General features: G+C 41.0%; 2 protein-coding genes across 3 annotated transcripts in view; one reads left to right on the forward strand and one right to left on the reverse strand.

Annotated features, from left to right (window-relative positions):
* Positions 1–1276, reverse strand: part of ece2a (endothelin converting enzyme 2a) — a 246308-nt gene extending 245032 nt beyond the window's left edge. The window contains exons 1-2 of one of the 2 annotated variants that reach the window (XM_045693622.2): positions 1022–1276; positions 420–619 (exon numbers count right to left, since the gene is read on the reverse strand). In XM_045693622.2, coding sequence (XP_045549578.2) covers positions 420–579 — 160 coding nt within the window. In that variant the 5' untranslated portion in view covers positions 580–619; positions 1022–1276. 2 annotated transcript variants of the gene reach the window in all.
* acsm3 (acyl-CoA synthetase medium chain family member 3) lies at positions 1262–14234 on the forward strand. The gene is made up of 15 exons (XM_014141219.3): positions 1262–1489; positions 1705–1904; positions 2213–2419; positions 3166–3376; positions 6264–6471; positions 7930–8073; positions 9110–9266; positions 9679–9758; positions 9848–9971; positions 10045–10125; positions 10284–10385; positions 10767–10894; positions 13022–13121; positions 13560–13679; positions 13783–14234. Exons 3-15 carry the CDS (start codon positions 2213–2215, stop codon positions 13867–13869), a joined length of 1749 nt encoding a protein of 582 aa, XP_013996694.1. The 5' UTR covers positions 1262–1489; positions 1705–1904; the 3' UTR covers positions 13870–14234.
* Positions 14235–14636: the final 402 nt, after the last annotated feature.

The raw sequence follows: 14636 nt of genomic DNA on the forward strand, positions 1-14636 counted from the left end.
GGCTATCATTTTGCAATGTGAAAGTATCCAGATGTGTGCTGAACAGCACATGTTTGTAGCTCAAATTAATGTATATTAAGCATGTAAAACAAGCAATGAATAGGTACAAAACCCGGTCATGCATATCTACAAATGACTTTCAACCACTTCTGTAGAATGATGTAATCAGGTGCTGAAGAAGGGATGGGATTATAATATTATGACGATATTGAACATGGACATGTTCAAACGTTGTCTTGCAGCGCCATCTTGTGGTCTATCGCATTATAGAGCCCTGTTCCCCTCTTTCCAACGAAATGACTAAACGATGAGACAAACATTCCATTGATGCAGTAAGGTCTTCACAAATGTCATTTTCACAAGGTCCAATATTTCTTCAGAAATAAAGACAAGTAGGCAAGTAAGGTCAAAAAACATACCAAGCACAAGGATGGCGTCGTCCTTCATGACGTATCGCTGCAGTAGATGCTGGAACTTGGAGAAGTCTCCGAACCATTCAAAAGACTTCTCTGTCTTGTACCTCTCATCCCAGTAGTCCACGTCTTTATACCTGGAGTTACGGTCGGGTAGATACTCCATCCCCACGCTGTCCCTCACTGTACAAGGAATGGAATGATAGCTATACACAATGTATAGAAATTAAAACATAATTCATGTTTTTCTGTATAAAATGGAACATCAATTATTTTGTCAGTCACCCTTATGTTGTGAATGGCATTGCTGAGTTGATTATAGACCAATGTAATGAACTAGACTGTTGACAGTGTTATGATGACTGCCACAGGTTATGGCTGTGCTAGTCTAAACCAAGGACAATACCACAACGTGTTTACATACTGTACTGTCTATTATAGTCACTATGTATCTATCTATCTATCTATCTATCTATCTATCTATCTATCTATCTATCTATCTATCTATCTATCTATCTATCTATCTATCTATCTATCTATCTATCTATCTATCAAGCTACATTTTACACTGAATGCCCATGTGGCATTGTAAACTCTTGTTCGCTTACGTCAGTCAGTTATGTCCTCACTTCATGCAGTTTTCATGAAAATAATTTGAATTGAAAGGAAAGGAAAATATAGGCTAGCTGTTCATTGGAGCATGATCCATATTCCACGTGCTGCTCACAGGAAACCGTCTAACACTCCGCGCAAAGCATCCTGGGGAATGATATCCCGTCCAATCACGTTTAATGAACCTACATTAGAGTGTAGCAGGATCAGCTGTATCTGCAAATACACCTGGAAAACGTCTGCCTACTACTGTCGGAACAATGTTTTCACTCTCATTCATTTCCGCTCCGTTTGAAATCACATGACATTAACTGTGCCGTTTTCATTAGTGTAAAACGACGCAGAAATTGTTAGGCTACATTGTGACAGATTGGGCCAGTTCGTGGGTGATGATTTCATTTAAGGACCAATGGCACCGGGCAATGCAAAACGAACTCCAGCGTGGGGGCCAACTAATCTGCACGGTAGACTCATATTTTGGACAGAAAAACACATATTTAGTAGGCGCTATAATAACCATAAAGACTATTAATAAGCAATGTTTTTGTGGTGTCATATTACTCTCATTTTGGTCTGAAACATATTAGTGGTTTCCTTTCAATTGTTCTCTAAATAAGTAAACACGTTTTGACTTTTACATGTACACTTCTAACACCGCGCCTACTTCCTGGTCTTGCAGATTTTAATAGTTTACTCATTCAGTCCATGGATGGACAGATCTCTCCCTGTGTCTGAGTTCAGCCGTGGTAATTCCTTCCTTTTCACTCGACCCTTTCTGGAGAAATTCCTTGGGCGCCATTCCTTATTTTCAGCCCGCAGACAGAGCAACATAAACCGCAAACAACACGACGATTTGAGGTCATCTTGGAGATTTGAGAGGTAACGTTAGGTTTGAGAGGGGTTTAAAGTTAAGCATGATACTTTATGATACCTTAATGTATCAACTTTATAAGTTCTGCACTGTGTTCTTCTCTGCTTGTCAACTGTTGGCATAAAAATACTACTTTCACAATTTGTCTCTACTGAATGGCTTTAATATAACTCGTAAGAATGTCTTCAAAGTCATTTGCATAATGCATAAAATGAGAGAAAGAGATTGTTCTTGCTCTGAACTGCATTGTTCCTGCTGCATCTACCAGTATTTTATTAAGTCAATACTTAAGTAGTGTTTTTTTCTCCATTTGCAGATGAGGGCCATTGGGAAAGTGTCCTTTCAACTGAAGGCGCTCAGTATATTCCCAAGTAACTTTAAATGTCAGATCCGTGGACATAGGGTATCTCGTCCTCAAAACTTTACTGACTATGAGAGTATCAAACAACAATACAGCCTCCAGATACCAGAGTACTTTAACTTTGCGGAAGATGTGCTTGATGTGTGGGCAGAGAAAGAAAAGGTAGAGTATACCTTGTTTATCTAACCTTCAACTTCCATTTCCATTGCTTGACTTGGATGGAATAGGTTTTGGTACTCGTTTTGGGTGCCAGTACTGTTTATATTTAGGTGCAGGAACTCCACATTACTTTGAGCTAATATTCTATAAGAGGTGCAGGAACTCCACAATACTGTTGAGTTAATATTCTATAAGAGGTGCAGGAACTCCACAATACTGTTGAGTTAATATTCTATAAGAGGTGCAGGAACTCCACAATACTGTTGAGTTCATATTCTATAAGAGGTGCAGGAACTCCACAATACTGTTGAGTTAATATTCTATAAGAGGTGCAGGAACTCCACAATACTGTTGAGTTCATATTCTATAAGAGGTGCAGGAACTCCACAATACTGTTGAGTTAATATTCTATAAGAGGTGCAGGAGCTCAGGCAGTAGAACATTCCAGGTGCCGGTACTCAGCTCAGGTGAGCTCCTTCCCAAGTCAAGCACTGTCCGTTGCATATATTGTCATGGGGGAATGAAAAAAATGGCAACACTTGACTTGAACCCTCTGACTGTGACATAGTTGTTATAACTCGTAATGACGTGTTATGTCAGTGTTATGACAACATCATCATGATGACCGCCTGTAGGTAGCAGGATAGTTGACATATCATTCATATTGGCAGAGGGATATGTTCTACATTAAACTTTACGGTTTCAGATGAACTCAAATGTAAATGTGAAATCACCATTGTTTATTTCAGAAAGGAGAGAAAGCATCTAACCCTGCCTTCTGGTGGGTGAATGACAGAAAGCAGGAGGTGAGGTGGAGTTTTGAGGAGCTGGGCTTCCATTCCAGAAGACTGGCCAATGTTCTGTCAGGTGCCTGTGGTCTCAACCAGCAGGACAGGGTGTTTCTGGTACTACCTAGGGTTCCAGAGTGGTGGCTCGTCAATGTGGCCTGTCTCAGAACCGGTGAGCTAGAAAAGATCTAGTCAAGAAATCCAAGACTTCATAATAGATTGAATCAAAATTGCATTGTCTAGACCAGTGATATTGAAACTTTATCAGCGGGGACCACATTTTTTCCTCCAGAATTTCTGGGGACCCAATTTTTGTCACTAGAAAATCTGGCCACCCCACCCCAAATCTAACGGCACAACCTTAAAATCAAGAAATGTCGATTTTCACATAAACAAACAAACAAACTTCAATTCATTAGATATTCATCTCTCTAAGACAGTGGTTCCCAAACTTTTTATAGTCCCGTACCCCTTCAAACAGTCAACCTCCAGCTGCGTACCCCCTCTAGCATCAGGGTCAGCACACTCTCAAATGTTGTGTTTTGCCATCATTGTAAGCCTGCCACACACACACTATACTATACATTTATTAAACATAAGAATGAGTGTGAGTTTTTGTCACAACCCAGCTCGTGGGAAGTGACAAAGAGCTCTTATAGGACCAGGGCACATATAATAATATAATAATAATCAATCATTTTTCTCTTTATTTAACCATCTTACATATAAAACCTTATTTATTCATCAAAAATGGTGAATAACTCACCACAGGTTAATGAGAAGGGTGTGCTTGAAATGAGGCACATAACTCTGCAATGTTGGGTTGTATTGGAGAGCGTCTCAGTCTTAAATCATTTTCCACACATAGTCTGTGCCTGTATTTTTCATGCTATTGAGGGCCGAGAATCCTCTCTCACATATGTACGTGGTTGCAAAGGGCATCAGTGTCTTAACAGCACGATTTGCCAAGGCAAGAAACTCTGAGCGCAGCCCTATCCAGAAATCTGGCAGTGGCTTCTGATTAAATTACATTTTCACAGAACCGCTTTTTGCAATTTCGATGAGTCTCTCTTGTTCAGATATCGGTAAGTGGAATGGAGGCATGGCATGAAAGGGATAACGAGCCAGTTGTTTGTGTCGTCCGTGTTTCAGGAAAGTACCTGCGTAATTGCGCACCCAACTCACTCAGGTGCTTCGCTATATCTCATTTGACATTGTCCGTAAGCTTGAGTTCATTTGCACACAAAAAAATCATACAATGATGGAAAGACCTGTGTGTTGTCCATGTTAATGCAGACAGAGAAGAGCTCCAACTTCTTAATCATAGCCTCAATTTTGTCCCTCACATTGAATATAGTTGCGGAGAGTCCCTGTAATCCTAGATTCAGATCATTCAGGTGAGAAAAAACATCACCCAGATAGGCCAGTCCTGGGAGTAACTCATCATCATGCAAGCGGTCAGACAAGTTAAAATTATGGTCATTAAAGAAAACTTTAAACTCGTCTCTCAATTTAAAAAAAAAAACGTGTCAATACTTTGCCCCTTGATAACCAGCGCACTTCTGTATGTTGTAAAAGCGTTACATGGTCACTGCCCATATCATTGCATAATGCAGAAAATACACGAGAGTTCAGGGCCCTTGCTAACAAAGTTAACCATTTTCACTGTTGTGTCCAAAACATCTTTCAAGCTGTCAGGCATTCCCTTGGCAGCAAGAGCCTCTCGGTGGATGCTGCAGCAGTGTACCCAAGTGGCGTCGGGAGCAACTGCTTGCATGCGCGTTACCACTCCACTTTGTGTCCCTGTCATGGCTTTTGTGCCATCAGTACAGATACCTACACATCTCGACCACCAAAGTCCATTTGATGTCATAAAGCTGTCCAGAACTTTAAAAATATCCTCTCCTGTTGTCCTGGTTTCCAGAATAGGATGTCTTCCTTAATTGACCCCCCCATAAACATAACGGACATATACCAGGAGCTGTGCCAGACCCGCCACGTCTGTTGACTCAACCAGCTGTAACACATAGAATTCACTGGCTTGTATGCGAAGCAGTAATTGTTTGAAAACATCTCCTGCCGTGTCACTGATGCGTTGTGAAACAGCCTGTCTTAGCCACTCGATAGCTCACCATATAAGACACTTCTAGCCCCTTCTTATTAATGGTATCTGTTGCTTTTATACATGTCTTACTACTCAAAAGTCGTCTATTCCTCTGGCTTATTTTTCAAATTGTCATGTTTCGTTTCTAAATGTCTGCGCAAGAGTGAAGGTTTCCCGCGAGAGAGTAACCGTTAATGTGATTGGATGATAATTATTTGACTAGGCTACCTGTATTTGACATTGTGTTGTTATTTAGCTGAACACTAAATGGTTTAATTTTATTTTTGGCAGTGAAACGAGGCAACTCAGGTGAGAGAAAAAAACTCACCCAAATGTATAGCCCCTTTGAAAAATATAAATGTACTGTTTGAAAATGTGAAGAAAATTATTTTTATTAAAGAAAAATACATTTAAAAAAAATAAAATGTGAATCACATTTTTATTTGGCGTACCCCGACGGCATTGCCTTTGGGAATACCTGCTCTAAGAGAACCAATACATACATTTATTTACTTACTTAGTACAATTTTATTTGTCAAATTATATTTTTCAATAACGTTTGTATATTGTTCCCATAAAATAATCTGTCCTTTTTGGATCCGCCCAAAATAAAACCATTTTTTATTTGGCGACCCAGTGAAATTCCCCCGGTGACCCTGACTTTGAATACCACTAGTCCAGACATAATGCTATCAGATAGCATATGTTTAGTTCAATAAATATGTTTGGGGCAATTTCAATTGAAATAGTTTTGGAGACAAGCTGCTAAATGAATAAACATTTTAAATATAAATGCGATGCCCAGGGCTGGGTATACTATCTGACTTCCTGACCTGAACAGGAAAAACCTACAACCTTATTTATTCAAGTGCCTTGTCATTAGCTATGACTAGGGCCCCAAGATTTCCCTTCAGGAAAATTTCCTGTCCCTGGTGAAGTCCCATGTCCCCCACAGGAACAGTGCTGCTGCCAGGCACCTCTCAGCTGACAGCCAGGGACATCCTCCACCGGCTGCAGACTTCCGGGGCCCGCTGTGTCATCACAGACGAGTCCCTGGCCCCCCTGCTCGATGCCGTGGCCTCTCAGTGCTCCAGCCTGCAGCACAAAATACTGGTGTCCCCCACCAAGAGAGAGGGCTGGAAGAACTTTGGAGATCTGGTGAGGTAAAGATAACTTACGTTTTTAGCTACACCCGCAATAACATCTGCTAAATATGTGTATGTGACTGATTTGATTTGGATGGGATGGGATCATAATGGCTCCAGTTCACTGTGTCTGATCTATTGGTTTGGTCTGGATGGGATCATAATGACTCCAGTTCACTGTGTCTGATCTATTGGTTTGGTCTGGATGGGATCATAAAGGCTCCAGTTCAGTGTGTCTGATCTATTGGTTTGGTCTGGATGGGATCATAAAGGCTCCAGTTCACTGTGTCTGATCTATTGGTTTGGTCTGGATGGGATCATAAAGGCTCCAGTTCACTGTCTGATCTATTGGTTTGGTCTGGATGGGATCATAAAGGCTCCAGTTCACTGTGTCTGATCTATTGGTTTTGTCTGGATGGGATCATAATGACTCCAGTTCAGTGTGTCTGATCTATTGGTTTGGTCTGGATGGGATCATATAGGCTCCAGTTCACTGTGTCTGATCTATTAGTTTGGTCTGGATGGGATCATAAAGGCTCCAGTTCACTGTCTGATCTATTGGTTTGGTCTGGATGGGATCGTAAAGGGTCCAGTTCACTGTGTCTGATCTATTGGTTTGGTCTGGATGGGATCATAATGACTCCAGTTCAGTTCACTGTCTGATCTATTGGTTTGGTCTGGATGGGATCATAATGACTCCAGTTCACTGTGTCTGATCTATTGGTTTGGTCTGGATGGGATCATAATGGCTCCAGTTCACTGTGTCTGATCTATTGGTTTGGTCTGGATGGGATCATAATGACTCCAGTTCAGTTCACTGTGTCTGATCTATTGGTTTGGTCTGGATGAGATCATAATGACTCCAGTTCACTGTATGATCTATTGGTTTGGTCTGGATGGGATCATAAAGGCTCCAGTTCACTGTATGATCTATTGGTTTGGTCTGGATGAGATCGTAATGACTCCAGTTCACTGTCTGATCTATTGGTTTGGTCTGGATGGGATCATAATGACTCCAGTTCACTGTGTCTGATCTATTGGTTTGGTCTGGATGAGATCGTAATGACTCCAGTTCACTGTGTCTGATCTATTGGTTTGGTCTGGATGGGATCATAATGACTCCAGTTCAGTTCACTGTGTCTGATCTATTGGTTTGGTCTGGATGAGATCATAATGACTCCAGTTCACTGTCTGATCTATTGGTTTGGTCTGGATGAGATCGTAATGACTCCAGTTCACTGTCTGATCTATTGGTTTGGTCTGGATGGGATCATAAAGGCTCCAGTTCACTGTCTGATCTATTGGTTTGGTCTGGATGGGATCATAAAGGCTCCAGTTCACTGTGTCTGATCTATTGGTTTGGTCTGGATGGGATCATAAAGGCTCCAGTTCACTGTGTCTGATCTATTGGTTTGGTCTATCTACACCTTGCTTGTTACTTTCAGCATCTCTGTACTGACCAAACTCTCTCCATAGGAATGCGTCCAGCGATCATGAGTGTGTGAAGACTCGCAGTGATGACCCTATGACCATCTTCTTCACCAGTGGGACCACAGGGTCACCTAAGATGACCCAACACAGCCACAGCAGCTATGGGATAGGCCTCACTGTCAATGGAAGGTAGGTCCTCCAACATTCATCTCAGTTAACACAGATGTTTACGTAGTCTGTCCACGAGAGATTACTTCAACATAATCATAACCACGCCACAACCATAACATAATCACAACCATAACCACGCCACAACCATAACATAACCATGCTGCAATCATAACATAATCACAACCATAACATAATCACAACCATAACCACGCCACAACCATAACATAATCACAACCATAACATAATCACAACCAGAACCACGCCACAACCATAACATAATCACAACCATAACCACGCCACAACCATAACATAATCACAACCATAACCACGCCACAACCATAACATAATCACAACCATAACCACGCCACAACCATAACATAACCATGCCGCAATCATAACATAATCACAATCATGCTACAACCATAACATAATCACAACCACGCCACAACCATAACATAATCACAACCATAACTATGCCACAACCATAACCATGCCACAACCATAACATAATGACAACCATGCCAAAACCATTTCATAATCACAGCCACACCACAACCATAACATAATCACAACCACACCACAACCATAACATAATCACAACCATAACATAATCACAACCATAACATAATAACAACCATAACATAATCACAACCATAACATAATCACAACCACACCACAACCATAACATAATCACAACCATAACATAATCACAACCATAACATAATAACAACCATAACATAATCACAACCATAACATAATCACAACCACACCACAACCATAACATAATCACGACCACGCCACAACCATAACATGATCACAACCACGCCACAACCATAACATAATCACAACCATAACATAATCACAACCATAACCACGCCACAACCATAACCACGCCACAACCATAACATGGGTTGAACTTAGATTGCACTGACTCTAATTGCTGTTCTGAAAGCAGCAGCTACCCTTCCTGGGGTCCACACAAAACATGAAACATGACATAATACCCATTGAACTGAACTCCCTCTCTCCCTCCCTCTCTCCTGTCTGTGTGGAGGTACTGGTTGGACCTGACGGAGAGGGATGTCTTGTGGAACACATCTGATACAGGCTGGGCCAAGTCTGCCTGGAGCAGTGTCTATGCCCCCTGGATCCAGGGAGCCTGTGTCTTCATCCACCATATGCCCCGCTTCGACAGTCACACTGTACTAGAGGTGTGCTGGTGTGTGTGTGGTGTGTGTGTGTGAGTGTGGTGTGTGCGTGTGGTGTGTGCGTGTGTGTGTGTGTGTGTGTGTGTGTGTGTGTGTGTGTGTGTGTGTGTGTGTGTGTGTGTGTGTGTGTGTGTGTGTGTGTGTGTGTGTGTGTGTGTGTGTGGTGTGTTCATACACCATATGGTCTGAAAACAACACCTATTCCCTTACATCTTTGATGTCAGCAAATCTGAGGGAAGTGGATTGCTTCAGATCTGCAGGCACTGCATTTGACCACTAGAGGGCCCTGCATGTCCATTCTCACTCCTCTGTGTCTTCTACTGCGGGTGTGTCATGGCTAGACTGAATGTAGTGGGGAAATGTTGTTATTTCATGTCATTACAGATACTGATATTTCATGTGTTTTTCTTTGAAGACTCTCTCCAGCTACCCCATATCCACATTCTGCACGGCTCCGACTGCTTATCGTATGCTAGTGCAAGAGGACATGTCCAGGTATTTGCTTACACACTGATTAAATAATGGCTCCTTTTTAGATTACAACCAAATCCTTATTGACATCTGAGACATCTCTTTTTTGTCAGTTATAATTTCAGCAACTTGCAGCATTGTTTGTGTGCTGGTGAACCCATCAACCCAGAGGTGATGGGGAAGTGGAGGAATGCCACTGGACTGGACATCTACGAAGGATATGGACAAACTGAAACTGTGAGTTAAGTTGGAGGTGATAAAAGGTTGCACATAGAATGGTGTCTTAGCTTCTCTGTCATTTCACTTCCAGGTACTGATAGCTGGTACTTTTAAGGGCATGAAGATCAAAGCCGGGGCTTTTGGGAAGGCTTCACCAGAGTATGATGTGCAGGTATATGCAGTCGACAGACAACAGTGTTGAAGATTATCCGAGTCATTCATTCGCGTAATGTGTGCTAAACCATCAGCATTAACAAATGTGTAATCAATAAAGTTTCCACGTTTTGATACAAACTGCAGACATTGGCAGCATTTGTGTTCCTATCTCAGGTCGTAGATGAAGCCGGTAATGTCTTGCCCAGAGGAGTGGAGGGGAACCTTGGTATCAGAGTGAAACCACACAAGCCCTTTTCCCTGTTTACTGAATACACAGTATGTACACCCACTTCACTGCAAGTCAACTAGCCACTTGGTCTCCCTGTCTGTTTTCTTCCAATAGCAATTGATAAAATATCCACATCATTGATTTTTATTTTATTTAGCCTTTATTTAACTAAGCAAGTCAGTAAAGAACAAATTGTTATTTACAATGACGGCCTACACCGGAAGACGCTGGACCAATTGTGCGCCGCCCTAAGGGACTCCCAATCACAGCTGGTTGTGATACAGCCTGGATTTGATTGATTGATTGATTGATTGACTGACTGACTAGTCCTTCAATTTGATATTGATTTGAACCTTCTGAAATACATTGAGACTTGGTTTGTTTCCTTGCATCTTAATATTGTAATATTTGTATACACATCTATGCAGGGTGACCCTGATCGAACAGCAGAGTGCTATGTTGGGGACTTCTACCTGACTGGAGACAGGGGTGTCATGGATGAGGACGACTACTTGTGGTTCGTGGGTCGAGCTGATGACGTCATCCTATCAGCTGGGTAACACTACGGTCGACTTCCTGCCCGACTAGATGTGCAGACCTTGCAATGCATCAACCAACGACTGTGCAGTTGGGAATTAGATTGCTATGTCATTATGCTGCGTTCATAACCAAGTGGGAGGTGGGAATTTATCAGTTGTGAAGTTGTAAATACCAGTTGGATGCGTTCACGTGCTTTGAACTTGTTGTGAAACCCCGATTGACTAATGGCCAAATAGCTGAGTAAACACTAAACTAAAAATACAGCTATCGTGCTTGTAAACAAATTATAGTGTTCAAAAACTATATTAATACATTGTTTTTATAAATAATGTTTTGTTGTTGCGTTTAACTGCCGAAAATGCTGTTATCGAGGTCATTTCCTTAGTAGTTGAGGTCAGAGGTCTCTATGTGGGAGCTCAGGATGATAGTTTCCCACTAGTAATTACCAGTTGGAGGGCCGTTCAACATTTCTCCCAGTTTTATGTGTAAATTCCCACTTTTCTCTTCATTACGAACGCAGCATTAGCTGACATGTTAAATACCTATCCAGGCGTTGTAAGATCTGCCATGTCTCAACAATGTAGTCGGGCAGGAACTCAACCTATATCTATACCTATATCTATACCTATACCTATATCTATACCTATACCTATATCTATACCTATATCTATACCTATATCTATACCTATATCTATACCTATACCTATATCTATACCTATATCTATACCTATATCTATACCTATACCTATACCTATATCTATATCTATACCTATATCTATACCTATACCTATATCTATACCTATACCTATACCTATATCTATATCTATACCTATATCTATACCTATACCTATATCTATACCTATACCTATATCTATATCTATACCTATACCTATATCTATAACTATATCTATACCTATATCTATACCTATACCTATACCTATAACTATATCTATACCTATACCTATACCTATATCTATACCTATATCTATACCTATATCTATACCTATATCTATGGGGCACAAATGTCAATTGAAAGTTCTTCACAGTCCATGAATAAGCTCAATCTGAGTCTGAAAAACTGAACAAAAATGTTTAGTTGACTATCACCCTATTCGCCCGGGACTAGTATTACTAGAGAACGTCGGTTATATAATTATTACTCCAGAATGTCCGTTATTCCAAAGGACGATTCGGACAGGATTCGTTTTTTCCAAACTGCCCCCTGTAATTATGACTTCTTTTCAATAAATTGACAGTTATGACGGAAGCCTGGAGGTTTTTATTCTAGGTGTGAAGATATTTCAACATGTCCAGGTGATACAGGCACACTGATGGCTCCAGCTTGGTTCCCACGTTTCTAAACCACACCAAACCAGCTTTGGTGTCGTGTCGCCATAATATTTCAATTGAGGAAGTGTCATCATAATCATAACAATATTTTAGCAATCTGCAGTACGTCCTAAATGTCCCCCAGCCTTCAGATGGGAGCTAAACAGTGCCCTTGCACCTGAGATGTGTTTTAAGGCTATGAATGAGAAAGTTAACTTATCATTTCCAAACGTTTAGGTCAGTTGTATGCTGCTTTGCGATCTATTAACAGCAACGTTTGCTTCAAATAGGCCCAATATTTTTTTACAGATGCATTTGACAATGTTCAATTCATAATCCCAAAACATATAAACAAAAGCAGTCACTGTGAAATTTGATTCATGTAGACCATTTATATATAACTTATGTGGAGCACTTCGTTCAATTTATCGAATCAGTTATTGTTTTCTTGTTCAAACCGCGAGCAAGCAACCCCTGTCATACTCAGACATTTCTCTGAAAACACAGGGAAGTCGATTCGCACAGGACTAGCGTTATCCGAGGACCTTGGAGTTCGCCAAAAAACAGTAGGTTTTTCTGGCTGGAATTGTTACTCTCCTGCCGTGTAAAAATGACTGACATGGCAGATTCGGACGGGACTATAGTTACAAATGTGGTGTTTTGTGCTCGTGCACATAATTACATTACACGACCTCCCCTAGTAAAACTAATCCTGTCTGAATAGGACTAAAGTCTGTGTTGTTTGTATAGGTACTGTATTCGTAGTAAAACTAATCCTGTCTGAATAGGACTAAAGTCTGGGTTGGTTGTTTAGGTACCGTATTGGTCCATTTGAGGTGGAGAACGCTTTGATTGAACACCAGGCTGTGGCTGAGTCAGCCGTGGTCAGCAGCCCTGACCCTATCAGAGGAGAGGTACAGTATGGATGGATCAATCAAATCCATGAAATAGGTCATCTTCACCCAAAATCAAAGCAGTCAGATGATTTCAGAGCTCAGAAGTTGTTAGACTATGGACTATCTTGTTGGTTAGATCTCTATAAATGAACCTATATTGGCTTCAATCCCAAAATCATTTGTAGCGATTGCACTATAATTGGGCTCCCGAGTGGCGCAGCGGTCTAAGGCACTGTATCTCAGTGCTAGAGGCATCACTACAGACCCTGGTTCGATTCCAGGCTGTATCACAACTGACCGTGATTGGGAGTCCCATAGGGCGGCGCACAATTGGGCCAGCGTCGTCCGGGTAAGGGTAGGCCGTCGTTGTAAATAAGAATTTGTTCTTCACTGACTTGCCTAGTTAAATAAAGGTTACATAAAACAATCCAGTTAATATGCCATCCATCTTTCCAGGTTGTGAAGGCATTTGTTGTTCTAACAGCAGAGTACAAATCTCAAGATCAAGATCAACTTAAGAAAGAATTACAGACGTATGTGAAGAAAGTTACTGCACCGTACAAGTATCCACGCAAGGTAATTGTTATTCTTTTGTAAAGCTACTTATTGTTGAAAAAAAGCTTGATCAATATCTATTAGAAGGCAAAATAAGGTATTTCGACTTTTCTCGTCTTCACAGATAGAGTTTGTGGAACAGCTACCAAAGACAGTTAGTGGTAAAATCAGAAGAGTGGAGCTAAGGAACAAAGAATGGGGAAGATCCTGAATTGGTTGAGGATCATCTGTAGTACTGTTTTATTGGAACAGTGAAGAGAAGGTAGTCGGTTTCTTTCTTTTCCTACTAGCACCGACTTTGCTGATAACTACTTAATTGAGGAAAAGTATACTTACTGTGACGGTGATGTGGTTGTCCTACCTAGCTATCTTAAGATGATTGCACAAACTGTAAGTTGCTCTGGATAAGAGCGTCTGGTAAATTACTCAAATTAAAATGTAAAATGAATCAAAACATCTGTGAAATGAATGGCACGACTTTTTCTGTTTGTCTCCATCATTGCATGAATAGCTACTTCACATTGGTATGAATGAAAAAAAAAATGGAAGAATAAACTTTTGATTCAGTATATTACAGCACTGTGTGTGTGTACGTGCATGTGTTATTCCGTGAACAGCAGCAGGGATTTACTAGACAAATTAAGGCCCAAAGCAAAGTCATAATATTGAGAAAATAAACATCTATTTCTGTACAAACCTGTTTTGATTATCCCATGATCCTCTGAGGTCTTCTACTGAAGTGTTGATTACAGTGTGCAGTCCAGGTAGACCCCTAGGTACTGGAGCCCACACCCCAGGACCCCTAACAGCATGGTACGACACACCAGAGGCCAACCTGAGTCCCCCTACAGAAAAGAGAGACTGGCCCTGTGTGAATACTTTAATGTGATGTACATGTCTTTTCTCTCTTGTCTAGTTTCTAATCTGTAGGTCATTAGCTAAGTGGAAGCAAGATTTCCTATCTTATCTCAATCAGTA

This window comes from Salmo salar, chromosome 14, assembly GCF_965601325.2.
Source record: "Salmo salar chromosome 14, fSalSal1, whole genome shotgun sequence".
Classification (NCBI taxonomy): domain Eukaryota; kingdom Metazoa; phylum Chordata; class Actinopteri; order Salmoniformes; family Salmonidae; genus Salmo; species Salmo salar.

Excerpts from the sequence above, each read along its gene's own strand:
- acsm3 (XM_014141219.3), top strand. The coding sequence starts at position 2,213 with ATGAGGGCCATTGGGAAAGTGTCCTTTCAACTGAAGGCGCTCAGTATA. Across the intron at positions 3,377-6,263 it reads TGTGGCCTGTCTCAGAACCG|GAACAGTGCTGCTGCCAGGC; the intron begins GTGAGCTAGAAA and ends TGTCCCCCACAG. Across the intron at positions 10,895-13,021 it reads GACGTCATCCTATCAGCTGG|GTACCGTATTGGTCCATTTG; the intron begins GTAACACTACGG and ends TTGGTTGTTTAG.